The sequence below is a fragment of the Narcine bancroftii genome, chromosome 8, assembly GCF_036971445.1.
Source record: "Narcine bancroftii isolate sNarBan1 chromosome 8, sNarBan1.hap1, whole genome shotgun sequence".
NCBI lineage: Eukaryota > Metazoa > Chordata > Chondrichthyes > Torpediniformes > Narcinidae > Narcine > Narcine bancroftii.
The window spans coordinates 161,296,339-161,324,110 of record NC_091476.1 but is presented as its reverse complement, the minus strand read 5'-3'; the positions used below and the strand labels follow the sequence as shown (position 1 = coordinate 161,324,110).

At 39.9% G+C, this 27,772-nt stretch overlaps 1 protein-coding gene across 2 annotated transcripts; it reads left to right on the top strand.

Moving 5' to 3' along the window:
* Window positions 1-163: 163 nt before the first annotated feature.
* Window positions 164-27,422, top strand: klhl43 (kelch-like family member 43). 2 transcript variants are annotated; one of them, XR_011343547.1, is made up of 4 exons: window positions 164-246; window positions 9,728-10,928; window positions 12,493-13,732; window positions 24,274-27,422. XR_011343547.1 is itself a non-coding variant. In XM_069895705.1 (3 exons), the coding sequence occupies exons 2-3, from the start codon at window positions 9,742-9,744 to the stop codon at window positions 13,223-13,225; spliced, it is 1,920 nt and encodes a 639-aa protein (XP_069751806.1). In that variant the 5' UTR covers window positions 164-246; window positions 9,728-9,741; the 3' UTR covers window positions 13,226-16,629. The 2 variants fall into 2 exon arrangements, 1 of the variants encoding a protein (XP_069751806.1); XM_069895705.1 differs by lacking the exon at window positions 24,274-27,422 and having other exon boundaries at window positions 12,493-16,629.
* The last annotated feature ends 350 nt before the right edge of the window (window positions 27,423-27,772 follow it).

The window sequence follows — 27,772 nt, the reverse complement described above, 5'->3', positions numbered from 1 at the left end:
AGCTTGTGAAATATAAATAGCAATTTGAATCTGTTCGGTCCAATAGTCTGTTACTGTCCTGACAAATACTTTGCAACATGACGAATGAATATTAGAAAGTTTCCAATCCCCATAATAGCTCCTTATTGGACTGAGTTTGAAACGTTAGTCCTTGCCTATCGGTCTGTGGCGTTTTGACATTCAACCCTCACTCGCTGCTCCAATATCGCTCCTGGAAGCGCCTCTCCGTTCGCTTCCCTCGCTAAGGTAAGGATCCTGGCCAAACAACCTTTAACTGCTCGTTTCCAGCAGTTCTGTGAAGCTAGTTTCAGAAGCGGAGAACGTGTGATCGAATTATAGTTTTGATTAATGGCAAAAAAAAAATCGAAACATGTTCCTTGAGATCTAAGTAATTTCCATTTGTAGGGAGAGGTAAAATAGACAATTTCTGTCATTTCTAACGATTTCTCTCTTTTGGAGGGTCCGAAACGAGCGAATTAATTATTTGTCCATTTCATTCGTCAACTTACATTTACTGCGAGAGAAATATTATTTTAAAACTGAGCGAGCATAGACTTAAAATTAATCGCGAGGCACTGTAGCCGGTGTCAAAAGTAGAGTTTCAAATATCATGAACAGGAGTAGCAACTCGACATAAATGATTCCATCTCAGCTTCGTTAGTTCAAATGATTATGTCCTTTTGGTGCTAGGAATGCTCTGCGAAACGATTCAAACTGCGCCACAGTCCATGTTTCTATTTCTGTCATGAGATACTTGAGTTACCGAGCAGCTGAGAGGTTCCACGTGGTTGCCCTTCCAGAAATACAATATTCTCTCAGCTTGATTCTTGCATCAACTTCTCCCCATTATTAGAGCCCACACGCCTGGCCAGAAAAATTAGACGTCAGGCAAATTGCTGTGGACGGGAGGAAAGAAACCGCAGGTGCTGGGAATGTGAGAACTCGTGTAGTTGTAGAAGCAATGACGGCTGGTTGAACGAAAGACCCTGGAGTGGACGGATGGACTGAAAGCCGGTGGCAAGTGCAAAGGCGCCGGGAAATGGACTTCCAAGTGAAGCGGTGACTGACTCGCCTTGATTTCACCCTTGCCTTCGAGATCAGCGTGTGCGCTCGCCTCCACAATGGAAAACCCAGGCACACCTGCTCCATTATTCAGTAGTGACCCAGAGCTCCCGTTTCTCCTTTTGGATTTTCCATCTCACCCTCACTGTGACCTATTTGGCCTCCTCCATTCATAATCGGTTGGTCCCCGGTTTTCAGGGACTACCCACTCCCTGGCCCGGATTTCAGGGACTGGTTTGAAACCCAACCACCAGCTGTTTCGTTCTGTCGTTGACCCATGAACTCAGTTCCAGGCTGGAGTCTATATTATGAAAGGTTCAAAATGGCCAGAGTACAAAGCGCTAAAATGAGTCCCAACCTAAAATTGGGCACATTGTAGCCTTCCAGAGGCAATATCGAACTCCAGAACTAAAGTTAACAAGTTTTCTCCCTGCAGATGGTGTTTTACTTGTTGTTTCTGCTGTAAATCATCCACTGGTCATTTTGACTCAACTTTTCTATCTCCAGTCGCACAACAGATGTGCTGGTTGGGCCTTATAGCTCTAACCCAACATTTACATTAGTTTGTACTTTCTAATGCTTCTCCTTCCCACCCACCTCCACTCCACACTTCATTTTTTTAAAAAAAATTCTCTCTAACTTCCCCCATTAACCTATGGACCAGGTGATCTCTAGGATTTGTCCTGTGGTCTCACCCTAACAGACATGCTTCATTTGTCCTGACTATCCCTGCCCACCTACTCTGTTACTTAAAACTAACTTTCCCAGTTCCAATAAGGGGAATTTGGACCTGAAAGATTAATTGTATTTCCCTTTCCACACAGTTACTCTGACCCACTGAGTGTTTATTGCAATTTCTGGAATTATAATTAATATTTATTGTTGTTCTATAGATATTCGGGTTCTGTAAGTAGTTTCAAATTTTGCCATGTTTGGTGGATGGAGTGTTCAGTCTTTAATTAAGGTGTCAACAAAATTAGGTTAAAATAGTAACAAAATTTGCTTTCAATTCAATATTTATCTTGAGATGCGTTGCCCCACAATAATCTGTTGATTGCAATGAAGTTGCACCCTTTGTGATCATATTTCAAATAATGAAACTGTGCCATTACAATTTTACTGAACCTAACATCTGGAAACCTTGAACTCCAGATCAAAAATGGGAGAAGTAGGAGAAACTTCACTACCAAATCTGTTGTTTCCATTGTGGACTTGTCAATTCCTGGCCATTCCAACCACCAAGTTGAATTTTATTTATTTGCTTGTTGCAATGACATTTGCCAATGACTTGCTTGTCACATGCTATCCAGCTGATGGATAATTTATTCAAATTCCTGATACCTAACTGACAAATTGAGGCATTGAGACCCTGTATTTATGACAACTGGGTATGAACAAATTTATTGCTAAAAGAAAGCTTCAGTTAAGAGAGACAGATCATAAACTTTAGTAATGTTTAGAGCTCAAGTCTGACAAAATTATCAGAGAATTACCTTTTTGAAATTCACAAATGCTTAGTAAAAATGCGGGAAAATAAGTGATTCCTGCTTGTTTCACTGATCACTCAAATGCAAGCATATGTTTTTGAAATACCCAGTAAACATGCTTTAAACAAGTTACCACTCAAGTGGGAACTTCATGAATTTCTTGCTAAGGACATGCCTTCTGTGTTTATTTCTCAATTGAACGGGGGGGGCATTGAGCTTAACGACACAGGAATATTAATAGGTTGAGTTGCAATGAAGTTTACTCATGGCTTTTTTTGTAATCTATTTTAACTGTGAGCTCGAGAAAGGAGCTGTATCAGCTTTTCAAAGATCCAGTCTTTCTTATCAGACCTGACAACGTTATAAAATCTAAAGCATTAATCTAACCTTCACACAACAGGACTGTTCCTTATTTTTCCCCTCCAGAAATAAGGTTGAATGGAAAATCAAATGTATAATTTGTTATAACAAAAAAATGCTGGAAATAGAGGGACAGAGTTCATGTTTAGATTCCTAGTTTCTGCATTTTTCCCCCGCTTGTTTTTCTGGTGGTTAATTATAGCAATATCCCAGGTTCTTATTCTGGATCAAGGTTTTCCATATCATAACAGATGTGAATGCAACTGTTTTATATATTTTTATCAGTAACAGACTAACAGGTTCCCCAGAATTCACACTACATCATTATTGTTTGATTGTAAAGAAAGTTCATAACTGTAGAGGCAATTTTATATAAAAAAAAACCTGCCTATGCTGGAAATCTGACAAAAGAAAAACATTGAAACAACAGATCAGACAGCTTCAATTTCAGGACATATCCATGACTTTGCATACATCTTGGATACATCTTGGCCTGATTTTAAAGCTTCGATTCAGGAAAAGGTCATTCCCTTGAAGGGCTTCACACATTCAAAGCTCTGAGACTTCCAGTGGTGTTTTGAATTTATACTTCACACTTCTGTAGACGTGTACTATGAGTAGGAGAATCAGCTCAGTACCAGAAGTGAAGCAGGATGGCTTGACCCTGTGTACTGTGCTTGTGGTAGAACACTTTAGTAAGGTTTGCATGGAATGAAACCCAAACATATATTCTCCAGTGCTAGATGCTTTTATCCTGGGAAAAAGATTCTGACTCTCCACCCGAACAATGCCTCTTGTGATTTTACAAACTTCAATCACATGACAGCATCAAACGACAGGAATGACCTTTTACACTTAGGAAAAAACAAGCCCATGACTCATACCCTTGAATCCAGGCAACATCTTGGAAAACCTTTTTACCCTTTCCAAACCCTCTACATATTTCCTGTAATTGGCAACCAGAATTGCACACAGTATTCCAAATGAAGCCCATCTAATGTGAAATTTTTTAAGTGTTGTGGTTAGGTAGTCTGTTTGTTCTCCACAAAGGGTCATAGTCATAAGAATATTAAAGCCACTTGACCCCTCCCATCTGTTCATCATTCAATTCTCACTCACTGAGCACCGCTTTCTCATTATTTTCACCAACTCCATATCCCTCGATTCCCTTAATATCCAAAACAATCTCACTCTCTTGCATAAACCAAGTGACTGAACCTCCGTCGTCCTCTTGGTTATACAGAATTCCAAATGTTCAATACACTCAGTGAAGTCATTTCTTATCCTCTCTGTCCTGCCAACTCCTTAGTCTGAGTCTGTAGCCCCTACTTCTGGGCACTCCTGTTGGGGAAGCATCAATCATGCATCTACTCTGTGATGCTCCATGAGAATATTTTTCATTTAAGGTCACTTCTCATTCTTCTAAACTCAAGGTACTACTGGCACAGCATTTGGTGCAGCTAACAGAGCTGCTGTCCACAGTGTCATGTTCATTCCTGACCTTTGATGCTGTCTGTGTGAAGCTTGTAATATCTCCATGTGCCCATGTGGGTTTCCCCAGGTGGATTAATTGGCCACTGTAAAATGTGCCTTGTGTGTTGGTGAATGGGGGAATCAGGGGGGAGTTGATGGGAAGATGGAAGAATAATATGGGATTAATGCACAATTGGTGTTAATGGAAGCTTGATGGTCAGCAGAGACCTGGTCGGCCAAGTCAGCTCCCTATGACTCTGAATATAACCACATTTCAATCTCTTATCCCTTTCTATTTTTCTGCCAAATGTCCATGACCTGAGTTTTTGATTCTAAAAAAAAATCATCATTCTTGTCTTAAGAGGATGGCATGGTTACAGCACCAGCAATCGTTAAGAGGAGGAAAGATTAAAACAAGAGGACATGAGTTAAGAATTAAGGGGCAGAGGTTTAGAGGTAACATGAGGGGGAACTTCTTGACTCAGAGAGTGGTAGACGTGCGGAATGAGCTTCCGGGAGAAATAGTGGCGGCGGAGTCAATTGTATTATTTAAGAAAAGGTTGGACAGGTCTATGGATGAGAAGAAGATGGAGGGTTATGAGCATTGTGCAGGGAGGTGGGACTAGAAAGGGGTGTTTGGTTTGGTGCGGACTAGAAGGGCCTAATGGCCTGTTTCCGTGCTGTAATTGTTATGTTATGTTAAGGGGTTAAAATCCAATGGTGACTGCAAATAATTTGTATGTTCTCCCCCTGTGTTTTGTTGAGGAAGTGTCAGGTTCAGTGGGTTCAAAGAGAGACAAGTCTGGACACAGGAGTTTGCAATCAAATGTAACTTTATGAACACAATTAATAAGAGAGACAATTTATAAGAAAGCGTGGTAACATGTGCGCACAATTTATAAGGGAACATGGGAAGATATTGTCCAACTGTTCCTTCTCGGATAAAAATTTTCTCAGTTAGAAAAGCAATATCGACTCTAATTTTTTTCAAATAAGCTAATACTCTCTTTTAATCATTATTAAGCCCATTAATGTTAAAACCTAGAAAATTCAATGGTTTACTATTTTCCATTATACTAAATTCAAAAAATTCACAACTCCCCTCTGCCTCTCCTATTGGACCTCCCACATCTCAAAATCATTAACCACACTTGGCATCTTCGTCAAAAGAAAAATAGATAAGAAAAATAAAAAATATAACCCCCAAAAAAACAAGTACTGACAAAAAAAGACAAGTACTACCACCCTCTATCGTATGGGAAGTGGCTCTTGCTGCTAGGTGGCACAGAGCTAGGGAAGGAGAAGGAAATAACCTCCGACTCCCCTCGAGAGGAAAAAAAAACCATACAATTTCCAAATAGCCATTATCATCTTCAGGTAAAGGCGACTGCTTCAAGCTCTCTGTTAACTTGGTCATTGTCATCAAGGTCAGCAACTTCTTGCTGTATCATCTCCTTATCTGCTATTTGCATCTTCTCGATTTGTTGAATATCTGCTGTTAATAAATCAACTTTGCATGACTGTTTCCCCAAAACACTAAGTATTGCAAGGTGACAAAAAGAAAACTTGAACACCATTTTCTAAAGCACAGATCTTGCAGGATTGAATTCCTTTCTTCTTTTCATCACAGCCACATTGAGGTCTGCATAAAAAATATTGTTTCTTTTTATCAGCCACTATCAAAGAACCTTGAAATTGATGAACCTTCTGAACCGCTATTCTCGAAATAGTCTCCTTATCTTGATAACATAGACATCTGATTGATCCAGCAATGGTTTCTTTCCAAGTCCATTTGGGAACTTTTCCAATTCCAAAATCTCTGGAATCCATTTTTGAAAATATTGCACTGCATTGGGACCTTCAAAACCTTCTGAAAATCCAACAATCTTCATGTTATTTCTTCAATTATGATTCTCTAATATATCAATTTTTTGTAAAAGTTCTTTCTTCTCGACACTCCAGGCCATAACTGAATCTTCCAACTTATTGACCACATCTTTACAATGATTCATTTCATCATGATATTCTTGTAAATTTTCTTCAACTTTTTGAGCTTGTGTTTTAACTTCATCATTTTAACATCTCTTCATTTCCTCCTTAATTATTTTCATTTCTCCTATAACATATTCAAATTGAGTATTAACATCATAGACCCATTGTAAGTCCATTTTCTGACTCATTACCTGCAACTGGTTCATTAATTGCCTATACCTTGCCCCTTAACTTCAGGTACCTTTACCTGCACAGTTTCTTCCTGCAAATGAGCCTGTTGATATTCTTCTTCTACCTCCTCCTCCACTTGCTTTCCTTGGTCTTCTCCCTTCTCCACATCATTAATAGATGAAAAAATTGCCTCTAGCTCTGCCTCCGAGTCCAAAGGAGGCAGATTTTGTACTTCAACGCTAGGGAGAGCTGATTTATCAATTTCCCACTGGAGTTCTGCTCGATCCGTTTTGCTCATGCGCATTTGCTCTTGCAATTCTTGTAGTTCAATAATTTTCTTCTGGATGCTGGCAGCATCTTCTCCGGCTCCCCAGAGAAGTGGTGCCGGGGTCATTTGTACTCATGCTCTTGTCGCTTGCAGAGGAAGAGAAAATCTAGCCCAAGGCTCCGACATCGAGGTAGGTCCAATTCTTTCAAATCTTGCGACGACTTTTAACACCAATTCTTTAGTTGTTGGAGGCTTTCCCTTTCTTGCAGCCATAGTTAAAACTGTGCAGGCAAGTTCCACACTAAATTTTGACTATCAAAAATTTTTAAAACATTTTTTGTTCAGTTATTAATTAATTATCACAGGAGAGGCACATTCCCACAGCCCTCACTCATACCACCATCATGCCACACCCCCAGTACACAATTATTATTCACACAGGCGATGCAGACATTCACACACTATAAGTAGGGGGTTATACACACCCTCTGGACCCCTGAATAAGAGGAGGTGGATCTGGTACCACTGTACCCGGAAGGGTATACGCACACTCTCACATCCCTGATCACTTGAGAACGACGGCTCTACTACCACTATAGATCTTTAACAAATTGAACTGTAGCAGTACCACAGCTCAGCTTCAGTGCAATGTGTAACTTACCTGCGACCCTTCCAAGCAACGTCTGCAGTAGCAACCTGACATGGAGCAGTGTCCGGGGCTATCAACACAAGGCAGAGGGAATAAGTGTTCTATGTGCTGGTGCTAAATACAGGGCTCTAGCCAATAATGACACTAGGTGATTTGAACCAGCCAATGGCAAGGTGTGCACTGACCAGTGGTCTGAGCCCAATCTTAACTGACTCTCCACCTGAAATTCATAACTTTAATGTATAACTTTGTAAGTTTGAGTGGAACAAAAAGTACACCACATACTGACAGGTGATGTGACTTCTGAATGAGTTTCAGGCGGGGAAGCCAAGTGACCACTAGCAAAAGGCAGGGAGGCCATGCCTCCTCCACACACAATACCATGTCTGTGTGAGTTTCCTCTGGATGCTCCAGTTTCCTCCCACCTGTCAAAATTTATTGGGTCGTACATCAATTGGGTGTAATGTGGCGGAACATGCTAAAGGGCCGAAAGGGCATGTTACCGTGCTGTACGTCTAAAAAAAAATTCTACTTCACTAGTATACATTGTCTTGAAGCCTCTCTGCAATCTTCACCAACCCCACACTACCACCTTGTTAGATTATATATAATACTTGATCCCTTTACTCAGATTACTGATTTAGATGGGAACAGCTAGAATGAAGACATAGAAATTTCTCTCATCTCGGTCTGTGAATCTACATTACTTTTAGCCTTTTTTCCCCCATATTTTTATGTATCTATAGAAGCTTTTACACTGGATTAATGTTCATCACCAGTCTACTGCTATATTCTACTTTCCCTTTCCTTATTAATGTCTTGGTTTTCCTCCGCTGAATTCAGTAATTTGCCCAATCTTCAGGTTTATTTTTGGTAGCACTATGTACCTTTGATCTAATAACATCCAGACTATCATTTACATCTTGTGGTAGGGATGGAATAGAGACTACAAAAATGAATAGTGAAACATTTTAAAGAGGAAAATGTGAACTCCAACCAAAATAGAGAAGGTTGTAAATATTAGTGGCTTAATTTACACCATAATCTGCATCTTCTTCAAATTTGATCATCTACTGGCACTCCTGTTTGAGAATGCACTCATTATCAGAAGTTTCTTTTTAACACAATCATAGCTTTTCTGAAACTATTACTGATTTTTTTGGTCCATTGATGTTTTGCAAATTTAATTCATGTTAATAATTTTCATAAGATACCATAAATTCGAAGGTAACCCATTAATTACTGTCACTATTTCTGGTTTAGTTTTGGATTTTGTTTTAAAGTGCCAATAAAATAGGCCTTATGAGTCAAAATGCTTGGGATCACCATTAAATTATTAATTTATTTTTATAATTCCAATCAGTGTTAAACTTCAACCATTTATTTTTAGAAGAAAAACATTAACATTGATCACCCAAATAGTTACAAGTCTATATAATTGTCCCATATCTTTCTTACCAAGGATCACAGGTGCTAGAATGCTTTATCACAAAATAGAGATCTTTTGATAGACAAAACTCACTGAAATAGCCACCCTCAGAAATTAAAATAATTTCTAAACTGATACAAGGTATGAGAATAGTTTACAATTAGCTTTTTTAAAATAGTTGTGGCAATTCATTGAAAGTTAAATCCAACTGAAGACCATTTACGACATCTTTATATCGTCAGTCAGATGTCTCCATGCTAAATAGTAAATCAGTTTATTTTTAATTCTACTACTTAGCTTGCACTATTCCAAATGGAATTCCACTAAAAATTATAACTACGGTTTTGTATACTTTCTAATACTTTCTAATACAAGGCTTTATTTCCCTTTAATTAGTCTATTTTGTAAGTATTTTTTGGTACATTTAATTTAACTATTTATCAAGTTTTATTATTTTCAATACCAAGAATGTATTCCCACAAGATCAGCAGTTACTTCCTCCAAGGTTAAAGAAAAAAAATCACATTTCCCCTGTCTTTCTGATGATCCAGTCACCAAATAATCACGATTGGCCATTCCAGTTCAAAATTTGAAGCCATCTTGGCCTGACCAGAACTAAAACAGTACTCAAGGTGTGCCAAAAAAGTCATTTGAGTCCCCTTCCGCTGACCTGCGTTCTAAGGAGAAAAAGTAATGAATCCTTTTTTTTTTGACAATCCTAAATTTTGAGTAGCTGGGATGCAAGTTCAAAAGATTTCTCGTGCTTCTACATTTTAAAACCGGATCGACTGATGGATTGTGAATTATAATTAAAACTATTGCATTTCTCCTTCTAGACTGCTTTATCATAATGGCACCAAAGAAGAAAAGTTCCAAAAAAAACAAAAGTGAGAAGAGTGAGTTACCAAAAATAAGTACGGTTGAGGAAACCACCTTTGATATTGACCAACTGAACCACCTTAACACTCTCTATGACAGTGGATCAAATGGATTTCGATGCACGGCTACAGAAATCTCCAATCCCAATCATGGCTCCATCGTCTTGGAGGCAATCAGCATGATGCGCCAGGAGAGACTCCTGTCTGATCTCACCCTATCCACTAAAAACAAATCCCATTACGTACACAAAGTGGTGATGGCAGCGTGCAGTGATTATTTCCGCAATATGTTAAAGAAAGATCCATCCATCCAAAGTGTGGATGTCAATGATGTATCACCTTTAGGTCTGACTGCTGCCATAACGTATGCCTACACAGGGACACTCAGTTTGTCTCTTTATACCATTGGATGCACCATTGCTACTGCCACCCAATTCCAAATGTATACCTTGATCAACTTGTGCACCGACTTCCTTGTTCAAGAAATGAATGTAGAAAACTGCATGTACATCTCAAACATTGCTGGAACATATGGACTCAAACCAGTTAAAGAGTCGGTGAAGAAATTCATCCGTGAAAATTTTCTGGAGTTTTCAGAGAATGATCAATTTATGAAGTTGACATATGACCAAATTAGTGACTTGTTAATGGATGATTGCCTGCAACTGCCCTCTGAGCTCACTGCTTTCCAAATTGCTATGAAGTGGTTGCAGTTTGACTCTAAGAGGGTGAAGCAAGCAGCTGATTTACTGAGTAATATCCGATTCGGTACCATTTCTGCTCATGATCTGGTCAGTTATGTTCAACCTATCCCATGTATGATGCAAGATCCAGATTGCCATAGACTTCTAGTCAATGCCATGAACTACCATCTCCTGCCGCATCAACAGAACTTGATGCAGTCTAGAAGAACAAAGCTAAGGGGAGGACAGAAGGTGCTGGTGACTGTGGGTGGTCGGCCAGCTTTGACTGAGAAAGCTCTGAGCAGAGAAATCTTATACAGAGACCCTGAAAATGGATGGAACAAACTTGCAGAAATGCCAGCCAAGAGCTTCAATCAGTGTGTAGTGGTGATGGACGGCTTTTTATACGTTGCTGGTGGCGAGGATCAAAATGATGCTCGAAATCAAGCTAAACATGCTGTCAGCAATTTAAGCAGGTAACATGAGCCAATTAACCTATTGAATATGTTAGTATCTAATTTTTAAATTATGAAAAATAAGAACGGAGATCTTTTTTTTTGCAATAGAACAGCGTGCATGTATATAATTTATTTTATATTCTCATGGTATTCCTAAATATCTCACAGCCAAGGTAAGTTGCTAAATTAAATTGTTAATTTTGTTTACCTAAACAGCAATGAGATAAAGGGCTGATAATCAAATTACAAGAGATATTTGTATCAAAATCTTTGGAGGAAGAGAAACCAAGTTAAAATGTATTAAATTTCCACTGCACCTTCTTTGTACTTCAGCCGTAATTGAAACAAATTAGACCATGATATCTATGTTAGTGGAATCATAGCACATTCCAAGAATACTTATCCTCTTTTTTTGGGACTGGAGTTTGATTGCAGGTGAGACCACCACTTCTTGAAAACTGTTTTCCTTAGCTGGCTCCAGTTATCTCATACTGCACAAATCTATGCAAATAATTGAACATTTTAATGGATACGAGAACTCAAATCGAGGCTTCTACCATGTTTATTTTTACTCAAACTCATTGAACTTGATTCTGGAAGGTTTCTTTTCATTCAGAAAACTTACTGTCAAGGTCTCCCAGAGAAATGACAAAGCAGAATATATACCTCTACAGATGTCTGATGAGGTCTTGATGGCACTTACATTTTATACTTAATAAATAAATGTTCTTTGCATATAATCATATAACCATTTACGGAGCGGAAACAGGCCATTATAACCATATAACCATTTACGGAGCGGAAACAGGCCATAGCCTTTCGAGTATATCTAGGGAGAACATTTATACAGTGGAACTGAAAAACAAGAGAGAATAGAAACTTAGTACCCAGTTGTTAATACAATAAATACATCTATAATAAATGTTTAAAATGTAAAAGATTCTTAAAATACGATAGTCAGTTTCTAATGTGGTGCAAAGTTTTCCAAAAACTGTAACATTTATGGTATTTTAAAAGCTTTAAATGCAGCACCACAGGCAGGAAATAAAACTTCAATGAAAGGAAGGGATTGGTATTTATAGTACTGAAAACCTGATGCAAAATTTAATAGGACTGTCAGAACATTGGCACTTCAATCTGAAGGACATCATGTTTGTTGAGGATTTTTGGGACTCTCCCAAATGTTCGCATGAATTTCCTGCTGCCCATTGCGCTATTCGTTAAACCTCCCTTTTATCATTAGACACCTGAGTTAGCAGGCCAAGGCACAATCAACTTCAAAAGTAAAATGGTTCACATTTTTAGCTGATACAATAAAATGACTACATTTTAGGGGAGCTAAATTATAAATGTTAAAGGGAGACAGAGTCAACCTCTTCGGTTTATTTCTTGTATTATACTGGACATCATCTGAAGGAGATGGATTGCTATGAAATGGATTCTGATATTGTGGATGAACCTTGATATGGTTCCTCGGCTTTACCTGTCTGCCAATTCCTAAGCTAAAATCACAAACATTATTACATCAGGTCTTTCCAAAAATAAAAATGTACATTGATTTGTTTTTAATTGTATTTTTCAGATATGATCCTCGTTTCAACACTTGGTTTCACCTCTCAAGCATGCTTCAGAAGCGCACCCACTTTAGCATGTGCTCTTACAATGGCCTTCTTTTTGCTCTGGGGGGTCGGAATTTAGAGGGGTCTCTCACAACTGTGGAATGTTACATCCCTTCTTCCAATCAGTGGCAGATCAAGGCTCCAATGGAGGTGGCCCGCTGTTGCCATGCTTCTGCATTGAATGACGGCCAGATCTTGGTATCTGGCGGCTACATTAACAATGGCTACTCTCGCACTGTTTGCACCTATGACCCAACAACAGACATGTGGAAAGACCGTGCTAGCCTAAGCACCCCCAGAGGTTGGCACTGTTCAGTTACTCTTAGTGATTATACCTACGTGATAGGTGGGAGTCAGCTTGGGCCACATGGTGAGCGGGTCGATGTGTTAGCCATTGAACGGTACAGTGCTTACAATGGGCAGTGGAGCCACGTGGCTCCTCTATCAATCGGTGTGAGCACAGCGGGCGCGACCTCCCTGAATGACAAAATCTATCTGGTGGGAGGCTGGAACGAAAGTACAAAGAAGTACAAGAATTGTATCCAAGTTTACAACCCAGATCTGAATGAATGGACCGAGGAGGACGAGCTACCGGAAGCCACCGTGGGCGTCTCTTGCTGCACGATCATGTTACCCAACAACAAACTTCGAGAGTCTAGAGCTAGTTCTGTGGCATCTGCAGCAATCAGTATCTGATGAGCATCCTGTTTTTAAAAAAAAATCTCACACACACCCCCGTCCAAAATCCACTCAGGAATCCAAACCCTACTGTTGCTACACCATTCCTGCCCCATTCCAAGAACAACACTGGCTCTATCTTAGATCGAGCTGAAGCAGCATGTGACTCTGTCTTGTAACATACAAGATTTATCCTCATGAAGATTTCTTTTATCCCCCATTGTTCCAACAAAAATATTTCCCAGGAAGATAGTGCAAGTAGCTGCGGTTCATTGACTGTGATTATCCTCCAAGACAATTACACAAGGGACAGCTACGATCAAGTGATTATAGATGAAGAATGCAAGCTATTAAGTGATTATAGATGAAGAATGCAAGGCGATTGAGGAAAAACCTGCAAAATGCAGAATGCTTTTAAAATGTTTTCTATTACATCACCAATTTAGAAGTCAGAAAAGGAACATCCACATCGATTCTATTCTCCTTTTTATCATCTCTGACATAGAGAAAATTTGTACGCAAAAGGTAAGGTCTTAACTTCAGTTGACTAGTGATGACCATACTTCACCTGAAATCACCTCTTAAATGGCTTTGCTGAATATTTGACAATCTCACTGGGTTACAAAACAACTGCAAAGGCTGACACACAGCTCAGTCATCAAAGAGTAAGATGAAAGTTCAACACTTTAAAGAATGGGGTTGTTGAGGCGAACTGAGTCTTACAGTATTGATTTTAAAAGAACAGTATATTTATTGGTTGTATGAATGTAAACACCCTTATCTTGAGGACTGTTGATCATCTTTGACAAAAGTGTAAGGTTGTGAGGAAAACATCATGAACGAAAATGTATTTGCAATCAACCAAACAGCAATTTAAAAAACTCTAACATTTATGCAGCAGGAAGGAGGTATGTTGTAATTCCAATACTTATGGAAAGCTGGAAGATATTGTAAATCACTCCATAATGCTTCAACTTTTAACTGCACATGGAAACACAAGAGAGCAAAAGATGATCTGCTTGAGCCTTCCTCCATAGCTGCTATTTGAGATACAAAATTCCTCCAGCAACTTTTTTTTTTGTTGCTTTTATCCACTTACAAAGTTAGTTAGCTTGGGAGAACCGACAAGTATGAAAACAAAACTGATTCCGATGTTATGGGTGCCTTAAGTTTTATACATTTCCCCCAAAATTGAAATGAATTTTCTTTCTTCCTTAAAATGATTTTTAAAGAAGTGTTGTAAAATCAATTACTGCATGTTTCAAATTCAAAGACAACGTGCAAATCAAAACTGGAAGTGCTGGAAATACACAGGGTAAGGCAGCAACAGAGATTAAAATAGTGGCTTGTGGTGACCAACGTGTTCAGGTGAACTGGCTCCAATTGTATTGCGTGGTTGGAGAAGCCTACACCAAGATGGCGCCAGGCAGAACACGTTTTGTAGAATCCCTCTTTGGAGGCGCAACTAATCCGGAGAGTCTCTCTCACTCATGGTTGTAGGGGCACTGTCTGTGTAGCTCATGTCTTCAATCTGAGGCTGTGGCTGGGTCCTCTGTGTTCCTGGGCTCATCAAGGAATATCAGTCTGTCTGGGTTTTGCAATGGGGGAGGTTCTTTTTCAGGGAGGAAATGTCTTCTCTAGGTTCCCCCCCCCCCCCCCCACCCCCGAACGAATGAGGTATGACCTCAGCTCTTGGCAGCTTTGTTCCACTATGCCTGAGCAGTCATATCCCTCTGGCATTTGAAGTTTGACCACCTGCTCTTCAGTAAGGGGCATGAGTGGCCTGCTGGTTTTGTCATAACATTTCTTTTGCCCCAGCCGCCTGTTTAGCAGTTGGGCATTGATAATCCTGTGGGTCTTTGACACAAAGCTGGAGGAGCCTCCTTGGCTACTGGAAGGGTTGTCCTGGTCTGCCGTGACATCAGTCGTTGCGCCGGTGATCCCAGGGTGTTGTCCCAAGAGAAATTCCTCAGATTGAGCAGGCTAAGAAATACATCCATCTTCTCTCCGTGGCAACATTCCATGAGCTGTTTGGCGCTTCTTACTGCTCTTTCAGTGAGCCCATTGGATTGGGAGTACTCCGGGCTGCTGGTAATGTGGGTAAAATCCAATGAAGAGGCAAAACTCATGAAATCTTTGGCTGGTGAACTGACTGACGTTGTCAGAGAGGTGTGTGTGCAGGGCTCCGAGCACCAAGAAGTGGCATGAGCTTTTTTAAATTTTAAAAAAAAATTTATCAATACATATATTATAAATCAATTAAAAAGCATTTGATATACAATCTGTTTTTCTCATAATGACAATTTTTAATAGTTTTAACCCCTCCCTCCTACCCCCTACTCTCCTCCTAAATAAAGGATGCCATAGAAAAGAAAGAAAAAGAAAAGAGAAGAAATACTTTTCGACTAATATATATATGTTACTGGGAATAATATAGAAATATTATTTCTAATTGATAGCAATGAATATATTTATAAATACTGCATAGTCAACTAGGATTCTCCTTGCCATACTACTACATTACTACCAATTATTAAATATCATATTACAAGAGAGAATCGAAAAGATTATTTCACTACTTAATACTTACTTCAAAAAAATGTAATGCTGATAAAACAGAAAGTATATTAACATCAAAATGAGGTTGGGGAGTGAATAAAAGAATCAGAAAACAGACTGGCCTGTTATTTGCATGTATGGAGACCCGATCTTCAAAAAATCTTTAAACCTATTTCTCAAATTATAAGTAATTTGTTCCAGAGGAATAAAACTTTGGATTTCATTATGCCAGCATTCCAGCATTAAATCAGTTTCTAGTTTACACGAAACCACAATACATTATCTAGCAACAGCTAATGCAGTTTTTAAAAATTCTTTTGAGACCAGCTAATATTTGAGTCTGAAGGCATAACAGATAAATCTCCCAATAAAAATAATACAGGGTTTCGAGGTAACAAAATCCCCGTTACTTGCTTTAAGAAAACTATCAAGTTAGTCCAAAACTTATTTTAGAGCATGCCCACGTGGAGTGTAAGAAGGTTCTACTTTCCTGTCCACATCAAAAAGATTTATCAGATTCAATTTCAATTTATAAAGCTTTTGAGGTGTGATGTATAGCTGGTGTAAAAAATTATACTGAACCATTTTGTAGTGAACATTAATAATACTTTTCACGTTATCATAACATATCTCAGCCCAATTGTCATCAGATATAACTATATTTAAATATTCCCACCAGATTAGTCTTTTTAATCCCTTTTAAGAGTAATTGGTACATAACTGATAATATATTGTTTAATATTCAGATTAGTTATAACACCTTCAATTTCATCGATCGATAACAACAAATATATTGACAATAATTTGCTCCTCAAATACGCCCTTAGTTAGTAATATCCAAACATGGTATTGTTTTGTATTCCAAATCTATCTTTTAATTAGTCAAATTACATTAATTGTTTATCCTGATAGTCTTTAATATATTGTATTCCTTTATTTGACCAATCAATAAAATTCTTATTACCCACCATAAACGGTAACAATCTATTGTTTACTAATGGCATATTTGCTAGTCCGTATCCTTTTATTTCTATGAACCCATGTATCTCATGCCATACTTTAACTAATAACTCATTATTTGGGTGTCCAGTTCCCCTACTAATAAAGTTTCATTCCATTTATATATAACTTCTTCTGACTTTTGCTCTCCTATTTTATTCAATTCAGCCTTTACCCATGCTACCTTGCCTTCCTCTTCAAAAAAAAGAGAAACTAACCCTAACCCTAATTCTATTTAAATCATTAAAAAATTATTTGAGAACATTAATAGGTAATGATTGAAATAAATATTGGCCTCTTGGAAAGATATTCATTTTTATACAGTTAACTCGTCCTATCAAAGTTATAGTTATATCTATCCAATGCTTTAAATCTTCTTCATTTTTAAAAATAATGGTCCATAATTAATTTTATAAAGAGAGTCTACAGATGTGTTTATTCTAATACTCAAATATTTTATTCCTTCTTTAGGCCATTTAAATTTTGAGGCTTGGCTACTGTTACAAGCCCAAAGGACCCATAAACCTAGCAGCAATAATGGTTACTTAAACAAAAGTTGCTTTTAATTATCTTTAAACATGAAAACAGAATCACACTTTAGCTTAACTAACCTAACTTAACCCCCTTCTAATTCTAAGCACACATGTGTATAATATGTGTGTGTGTAAGTTCAGAAAATTTCTTTGGTTCACAGTCCAATTGCACTTCTCATTCCTCCAGGTTCACTGGTTGCAGGGAATTCTTGTACCATGCACAGAATTAACATTTATAAAGTTCATCAGGCTTTGGTGCTTGAATGGTATATGGTTACCGCTCAGGAAGGTTCTTGTCTGTTTTCAGAAACAGATTTGTTGTTCTAGGACATTCACAACTGATGTACTTCCATCAGCCACTTCAGTGTCTTGCTGACAAAACTTGCCCCCTCAGGGTTCTCCAGATGATAACCTCTTTCTTTCAGGTCACCACAGAATTCCTTTTTGTCTCTCTTATTCCAAGTATAACATTAAGCAGCCAGTCCTCTCCTCTTTCATGAACCACAAGGTCTTTTACCAGGCTGAACGAAGAATTCACAACCCGTCTTCCAAAATGGGGTTTTCCACAAGATTGCCAGCTTGTCCTGTTCCAGTCCCAGCTACTTTTGCTGACTGCAACACTGTAGAACTGATCTCTGTGTGTGAGTCTCTCTCTCTGAGAGAGAAAAAGCCTGTTTGACTCTCTGCTTGCAAAACCGCATGACCCTCTTAGAACAGCAAGTTCCCTTCCAAACAATATGCAGCTCTGACAAGCTCTTTCATTTGTTGCCTTTTTGTAAGCAATAATCCATTAGTGAAGTATCTTGGGCACTTTCCAAAGTTTTTGCAAAGACTGTTGGCCCCAACATGTCTAGCATGAGAAGAACTCCAGTATTTTAAATAAGATCTGTTTTAACGTGTTTGTAAGTGACCTAGACTAACAAACCTTGCCCCAATTTATCTCCCAAAAACTTATCTATATTCTCTGTCACACAGACCACACCTATCTCTTCACCTATCTGGTCAGATATGTCTGGCCAGAAAAAAATGTCTCTTGCCCTATGTTTTGTTGCTTCCATGCCGGGGCATCCTCTCTGTAAGATTTCTACGTACATGTTCTGCAGAGTAATGGGGATAACTGCTTTCTGGTCTTTCACAATTGTCCCCTTGTCAATGATTAGTTCGTCCCAATAAAGAAAAAATAGTTGTGTTGCGGGTGGCTGGCAGTGCTGCTTGGTCAGTCAGCTGTCTTTAATGAAGTTGGCTAAGCTACTCAGGGTTTTGTCCTTTCTCAGTTCATTGTCAGGCCAAGGAGATGTGGCTCACTGTCATGACGTCAAAGGTATCTTCTTCCTCGGCCTTCCACATTGTGCACTTCCTGGGGGGGTTGTGAAAGGGCATCAGCTAGGTGCATTTCTCTGCCGCATTTGTGAATTAGGGTGATATGGTACTTTTGTAATCAAAGCATCATCTGCTGAAGTCTTGCCAGTGCTGAGTGGATGGGTTTGTTGATGATAGTCGCTAGGGGTAAATGATTGGTTTCATGGTAATCAGTCCGCCATATGTATAACCATTGAATTTGGCACAGGGGAACACCACAGCCAGTAGCTCATTCTCAATTTGGGCATACCTCGTCTCTGTGTCCGTAAGCAATCTGGATGAACAAGCCACCGGTTTGCCATCCTGCAAAGATGCCATGCCTATACCATACCGTGAAGCCACACAGGTCAGCAGCATGGGTCTGTGCACGTTAAAGTAGAAGAGGACTGATGGGCAGGACACATGTTGCTCGAGGGCCTCAAATGCATCCTGCAGATGCTGGTGCCAGGCCCACTCAGTGTCCTTGTGGGTCAGCTGTCGGAATGTGGCTGTTAGTTCACTTGCATTGGGTATAAATGCACCCAGGTAATTTACCATGCCCAGGAATTGCTGTAGAGACACCACATCCTTAGGTACTGGCATTTCGCTGATGGAGTTTTCAAAGAGTCCGTCTTCAGCCCCTCGCTAGTAAACACATGACCCACATGGCTGACTTTGTTGAGGTAGAACCTGTACTTGTTGGGGTTAAGCTGCAGGTTTACCTCCCGTGTGCGGTTGAGCACCCTTCTCAGGTTTTCATCGTGTTCTTCTCGCAATGTTCCACCCACCAATATATCGTTGGTAATAGTGGCACAAGGGTATCCAGCGAATATCTATTCCACATACCTCTGGAAAACTTCGCTTGCCTAGTTAATACCAAATGGCATTCTCCAGAACCTGTACTGGCCAAATGCCGTGCTGAAGGTGGTCAGCAGTGATGAGCAACAGTCGAATGAAATTACCAGAATGAGTTCTTTGCATCTTGGACTGAGACCACTGTTTCACTGGCCATCTGAGGGCCACTTCCTCTAATTCCATATGGGGTGATGGAGACTCCTTAGGGCTGAGTTGAGGTCCCGCGGATTGATACAAATACGGATTTCTTGACCGTCCTTCTTCTTGGACGACACCTACTCTGTCGGTTCGGAGACTGGGGTTATGATGTCCAAATCCTGAATTCTGTCCAGTTTGGCCTTGACTCTTTCTTTCCTGGCCACGGGGATGTGGTGTGCTGGACAGACCATGGGTCTTAACTCTGGGTCGAGCCACATGGAGTACGACACTGGTAACCTCCCTAGCTCATTTGTGAAAAGTTCTTCATACTACGAGATAAATTGTATTCAGATGAACTTAACTGGTGGACTTGGACACCAAAGGAAACGAGTTCCATGTTCATGCACATGGTGAGGCCAAGCAGGAACTTGACGTCTTTGCAGACTACAAAGAAAGACAGTGTATGGGGCCTTCCTTGTACCCAGCACCACAGCTTGTACTGTGTCGTTGGTCTGGATTTTGCTGCCTCCACAAGCCACCAGGCTTGTAGATTTGATGCATTGTCAGACCCATTCCGTTTCTCAGCCAGTGGAAGACCTTCAATGGCATGATGTTGGATTTCACTCCAGTATCAATTTTCATCTCAGCCACTTTGTCATTGACTTCCATGGACACGAATGCTTTGTTTTTGCCTTTCATCTGGGTTGTCGATCACTCCTGTAGAAATTCCATCCGGGTCGCTCCATCTCCAGGTGATTGATGGCTCTCATGGGTCATGTCTGTATAGAGGTCTGCTGTCTGGACCTCCAGCACCTGCTGTAATGGCTCTGTCTTCCACAGCTCCAGCATTGCTGGGTATACACTGGGCACATCTCTTGCTTCAGACTGTAGTCCTCTCCGCAGTTGCCGCACCCAATCCTGGGTGAAGAGCGGACTGCTTTGGGAGGCGGATATCTGCTCCAGTCCTCCGGCCATTGTTTGCTCGCCAGTCCCGCCTGTACTGTATCGATATGGTCAGCTGTGGGGGAGCAGTCAGTCTTTTACTATTCTCCTCAGTAGATCTGTAGGCTAGACAAATGGTGATGGCCTTTTCCAAAGTTAGCTTGCCATCTCGCAGGAGCACTTTTCTCACATTATCATCACAAATTCGGCAGACCATCCGGTCTTTGATTAACTCATCACAAAGAGTACCAAACCAGTAGGTTTTGGCTTTAATTTTCAAATCGCTCATGTAAGAGTGTATGGACTCGCCAGGCTTTTGGTCCCTCCTATTAAACTTGTGCCTTTCCATTATGACGTTTCTCTGAGGGTTGCACATTTCTCTAAACTTGCGTTTTAGGCACTCGGGGTCCTCCCTTGTTTTGGCTGGACAGGTCATATGATTCCCCTCATCCGTGTAAATGAACGACCTCTCTCTCTCTCAATAGCTTCTGAGCCCGCCAAATTCAACAGAATGTATGCTCTGATAGGGGCAGGCTTATCGCTGTGCCCAGCCTCTATAAAAATGTCATACTTCTGTTCGAACATGCACCAGTTCTTGGCCACGTTTCTTTCGAACACCATGGGGTCGGGCCATCTGAACATGTCAGCCATTTTGAAATTACACAAATGTGGTTCTAATTACTCACTGTGGAAGTTCTTCAGTTGTAAGGCTTCACTTCTGACTCCATATTCATTATTGTATCTGAAATAATGCTGGAGCCAGCGGGTGCAGTGAACCAAACAATTAACTTTACTAAGTATAAATCAAACACATTAGCATGGCAGGGAGAGAATCTGCAGCTCGGCATCTGCTTTCTTCACAGTACTCCACTGTAGTGACCTCATAGTGCATCCTTGTAAGTATAGAGGCTGCAGCGCGATTGCAGTGGGAGTAGGACAGCTGATAGCAGCGGCTGTCTACACCCCCACCCCATCCAAACGACAGTCCGTATGATATCCAGTTGGTTCATGTGGCACAGTCTCAAAAAACAAGTCAGGTACTGGGTGAGGATATGCACTTAGTATCAGACAGCCAAAGACCAGAGGCACACTAAAGCACCCCTGCAGCAGTTCAAACCCACAAACCGCAGATTCAACCACATCCACGTTGACATTGTCGGGCCACTGCTGGTATCATGGGGAGCATGGTACCTCCTCAATATGGTGGACCATTTCTCCACATGGCCAGAGGCAGTTCCTCTCACAGACACTACCACCGAATCCTGCACCAGGGCCCTAGCAACACGCTTCGGCATCCCAGCCCACATCACATCGGACAGAAGGGTGCAGTTCACATCAAGCCTGTGGGCGCTGTAGCCAGCTTGCTGGGGACCCAGATGCATCACACCACAGCCTGTCACCCGCAATCAAAAGGTCTGGTAGAGAGCTTCCATAGACTCTTGAATTTGGCACATGGCCAGGCTAAAAGGCCCAAATTGGGTGGATGAGCTTCCCTGGGTCCTACTCGGGATCCACACAGCACCCAAAGAAGACTTGCAAGCTTCTTCAGCTAAACTATCTATGGCAAGTCCCTGGCAAGTTCCTACCTGTCCCAAGCAGGCAAGAAGCAGACACACAGTGGCCCTGAGCAAGCTCTGTGAAAGGCTGGGTAACCTGGCACCCATCTCGTCTCCCGACACGGACAACATTGAGCTCCATTCCCAGACAATTAAAGGACTGTGCAAATGTCTTTGTTAGAAGGGGCGCACACCGGCCACCGCTGCAGGGCCGTTTAGAGAGGTTAAAAAAAAGGGTCTACATTTGTGTTGGACATGGGAGGGGGAAAGAGGAGGTGTTCACAATTGACCAATTAAAGCCGACAAATGTGGACTTGGAAAAGCCAGTTGAAGTGCAAGCACCCAAGCCAAGAGGCAGGCTGCCCAAACAGAAGAAAATGCAGACTTTGGGTTGTGGGAGGTGAGGTCGCTGGTTCTGGATGGGTGGGGTGGCGGGGGTTGTGTGGCAACCAATGCGTTTGGTGTTCAGGCGAACTGGCTCCAATTGTAATGCTCCAAGATGGAGTCAGGCATCTTCCCCTTTCCTTCAAGGAAAGAGCCCACACGCGAAGTATGAACAGCTGCCAGTCAGTGATGCAAATTCCAGTTTCCAACAGCGGGTACAGGGAGTGCATTTAAAATGTTCAGTGAGCAAACAATAAAGCAGCGAGTTTTGGAACGAACTTGTCGACTGCTGGTCTCGTTATTCACTCCATAGTGCGAAAGCTACAAGCTCTTCATTAGAATTGATAAAACATGGCTTAAGTTACAAGAGATGGATATTGGAGAGAACAAAGGGAATGTTGGGGATAGATTTATTTAGATTTGTCTATTATTGTTGCATGTACTAATATAGATTTTTATGCATGCTTTTCAAATGCTAACAAAGAGTCACCATATTCTAGTGCAACATTCAAAAAGGAAGGAATGTTCCTGCAGAGAGCACGAGCAGTCAAGGATCACACACCTCCTCCGATGATAGAGTGGAGACAAAGATTTTTTTTAACCAAATAGATTAAAATTAATATGAATGAAAGCAGTAAGAGAGAAATGTAAACATAAAAAATGTTTGAACTGTGAAATGCAGAACTGAATATTTGCTAGAAATTAGAATTAAAGCCATAGCTGAGTAATTACTTCAAAACTAGCTAATTCTCACATAATCAGGTAAATCCGATCATCTGAAATTGAATTCATTGTTGAGTACCAAGGATTCAAGGTCTGTAATGTACTTAGAAGGAAGAGGAGGTCCCATTCCCTGAGCTTCATTCAAAGTGCGAAAGAAGTCAAAGACAGAAAGGTGAGACAAGAATGAGTGACAGGTAACTTTGAACTTCCAGTAGCTTGTCACTTCTCTTCCTTCAACCTCCTCAATTTTTCCTATAAAGCCCAACATAATCTCAAGGGACCATCTCCTTTTTAGACACGTTGCAGACCTTGGGGCTCAACATGGGGTTTAATGTTTTACATAACCACCTTTTCCTGGTTATATCAGAACTAGGCAATTCTAAAGCATTCTCATCCAAAAATCACAGGGTGAACAAAGTACACCCCCCCCCCCCCGGCCTATTTTTAAGTGGCCCATGAGAAGAACAATGGTGGTGCTGCCACTGGTGCGGACACGCAGAATGTGGAGAGCAAATACACATTGCTCCCCCACAGGGTCCAACTGCCCAGTCCGACTGCTCTGTATAGGCTTTAAATGGCCTGTTAGAGGAGCCGACGGTAGTTTAAAACTGCTAGGCTTAATATTATTTGGCTTGTGACCCCTTATATTTTTCTGTATGTGGACAATCAAAAATGCTTGGCCACCCATGACCTATAGCATTTATTCTATTTCTCTCCATCCACAGATGCTGCCTGATCTGCTAATCATTTTGAGCAATCTCCTTTGTTTCAAATTTTCAATTGTTCTGCATCTCACAATTCCAAGCAGATATTTTCCGCTCTTCCTCAACTATCCTCAAACATTTATTGTTCCAAAAACATGGCTTCAACTGCACAACTTCAGTCAGAGTATGTGCAGAGACATTCCATTTGTTTTACCCTTTACCATCTCTAATGTAAAATACATTCACCAGTTCTGATTAAGGTATTGACCCAAATCAGTAACATTTCTTTCTCTCTTCTCAGAATTTCCATCACTTTGTTTATTTATCTCCTGCAGCTTTGATTCTCAAGATACAAGGCAAGAAAGGAATTGGGAGAGGAAGAGCCACAAATCTGAAATTTTAACCTGTTAGCATCATCTCTCATGCTATCAGACCTGCTGGGTATTTTCAGCACTTGGCAGTATTTTTCATACAATCATAATTTTTTTTTTTAAATAGGAAGAATGGGAGATTTAAATGACTATTTCCCAAAATGTATTTTAAAATCTACAAGTATAGACATTTGTGTCTATATAGGACTGCTCATTTTTTTGGAAAAATGATTCATATAATAATAATGAGGATTGAGGAGAAGAATTAGTTCCCTGGAAGAAATACAAAGAAAGATAGCTCTAAAGCAAAACAGGAGGTGTCAAGGCTGATTCAGATAAAGCACAAGAACAATGGAAACCAAGAATGAAGTAAACAAAACATTTAATATTTCTATTGCCATATTGCACCCATTTGGATAAAGAACAATTTGTGAATAGATATGAGAGACATATGATTCTTGAGGTCAAGGAATAGCAAGTTCAAACGAGCTGATCAAATTAAATATGCTTAATTAATTGTAAATTTAAAATAAAGACTCTAAAAATTTGCTTTCGTGAAATTATTGGTTCACGAAATGAAACACAATTATAGGAAAGGGAACCAAAATGGTAGGGGGTACCATGTTTTGTTTGCAATATTGCAATTTCTGTCTTAAATGTCTTTAAACTGCAAATTAAAGGCAAAAATCAAGTCTAACATTTAGTAGGCTTTAGATACGAATTGGTGAAAGTATGGCTAATTGCACATCCCTTGTTACCAAACAAAAGATGCAAGTTGGCTCAGACTTTCCTGGGAGTTTTAAGTCAGTAACCTATTTGCCCTTGCTCCAAGTGAATTGTGTACTGATCAAACCATAAATCTTACATCTTAAGCATACTATCAAGATGAAAACATAATTAAATAAATTAAATTTTAAAACATATATTACATGAAACTTGCCTCTGAAATGATTTGAGTCACTGTTGATTAGGCAGATTTTCGAGTATAACTTCTTGGAAAATGCAGAAAGCTTTTTGGTTTGCTGCCAGATATTCGTGACAATAAATTCTGATTCTGATTCCATTACAAGTACAATCACTGAGCATTCAGAATGACAGCAGCAAAGTCTTGTCAGGAAATTTAGAACTTTTAACACATAGCAACACAAGTCCGTGACAACGTCATGACATTTGTGTGGGTACATGTAATATATCAAACGTAGAACAGGAAAATTAATGCATTTAACTTTTAAATCAACTTAGAGTATTGTTAAATTTCAAGTTTTGTGACTAACAATTGTAATTTCTATATGGATCTCAGAAATATGAAGATGGACAAAACTGTGCTAGTGACAAAAAGATTTGTTGGTTCTAAAGAAAGGCAAAAGACTTTAGAAAGATGACAGTGAAATAAACGGAATCGAGCAATTTTAAGATGTTGCTTTTTTAAAATATTTGTTAATAAAAGGAAATAAGGTCACTAAAAAGGTTAATGAAAGCTACCATCTAGTGTTGTGTTTTTAAAGTTGCTAAAAATGTTACAAAATATTTCAAATAACCATGCAATGTATTATAAAAACAGTAGCTTGGTAGCGTAGTGGTTAGTGTAATGCTATTACAGCACCAGCAACTTGGGTTTGAATCTGGCACTGTCTGTAAGGAGTTTGTACGTTCTCACCATGTCTGCGTGGGTTTCCTCCAGATGCTCCAGTTTCCTCCCACCCTCAAAAATGTACAGGGGTTTGTAGGCCAATTGGTGTATTTGAGCAGCACGGGCTAAGCATGTTTAGTGTGCTGCATCTCTATAAATTAAGTAAAATTAAATGTACTCCTTTTCAGTTTCTAAATTATAACATACATAATATGATCAATGCTGGAAATTGCCTGAAGAGTAGGAATTTCTCAGGAATTAAACTGGTTGGGGGAGAAATGTTACAGAGAACTCCTCTAAATCAACAGACTATAACATTCAGTTGAAAACTTGGAGTATTGAGGCCTACTCAAGGCTTAACTGTGAATCAGCAAGAAGAGTACAGAGTTCTGAAAATTGTTAGCTCCATGACATCTGCTTAAGAAAATTACCACTGTATTTGATACCGGCTGAATTACTTTCAGTAAGAGCTTTCACTCCTCTGCTCCAAAGAGTTTCAGTTTACTATTGTGACCATATTAATTCAGAAAATAGCACCATTACCATCATAAGAGGGTAAAAATAAATAGTATAACATGATTGACCCTTACAGATGTAAGGGTTTCCTAATTTTAGAATATTAAGATTGATTTCATTGACATCATAGTTTAACAAAATGGGATAATAATTCTATAACAGGGGTCCCTAAACTTTTTACAGTCAACCCCTTCAGACACTACATGGTCCCTCATCAACCCCCAGACATGGAATCCCGGCGGGGGGGGGGGGAGGGTTGGTGGTGGCAGCGCTGGGTGGCCTGACGTCCGGTTTTAGTCCGGACAGTCAGGCTTTTGAGTCAAGCTGGACGTTAATTAGTCCATACATCCCCAAATTAAGAGGCAGAAAAGGCACTTACCTGCTAAATGCAGCATCCCAGGGTCCACAGGCTGCGGCTGGAGCATGTGCGACGAGGGGGAAATGTGACAACGTCGCTTGAAATGCCAGCTGGCACATGTGCAATGAGGGGGAAGCGTGATGGCAGCTTACTCAGATTCGTGGCAGGTAAGCCTCTTCCCTCCACCCTGTGCTGGATTGGGCAGAGGGGTAAGGAGGCACTATTTTAAAATCGACCCCTTGGCATTTATCGACTCCCTTGGGGGTTGATATTGACCATTTTGGAGACCCCTATTCTATAATAATAATAATAATAATAATAATATACCCCTCCCCCAACCAAGTACCATGGAATGGAATGGTACAGCACATTCAAATCAAGTTGCATTTATCCAAATTCCTCTTTCCCAGAGAGTCAATTCTATTCTTTGTATAACGCTGGTAGACAGGTTGGCGACTGAAGTTAATGAAGGTTTTGTGAATAGTAAAAGTTGCAAAGGTTTGTTGAATTGAAAAGAAAATTGCCTTGATCCATCACCAAATGTCAGTTTCCTTGCATTATTCGCTGTAATAAAAGGTGATAAACTATTTGTGTGAATAAAAATGTACAAATGCTAAACAATGTGCATTCATTGTATTTTACACATTCATAAATTTTACACAATACCAAACTCTTAACCGTTTCTAAATTTGCCAACATATAGAAATGAAAAATTCTTAAAACTCCTTTGCAAAATGAATCAATATTGGATTAAAGGTACTGGGAACCCTCAAAACAGTATAATTAATATTTTGGCTGTGTTCTCTGATGGAAGTGGAAATTCTTGATTGTGTTTGTTTTAAAAAAGGATAAAAATAACAAGTGCCAAAAACACAAAATGTTTATGACATGGCTAGAAAATAATAATGAAACAATAAAAAGCACAATGAATGAAACAAAAGAGAAATGAAAGCACAGAT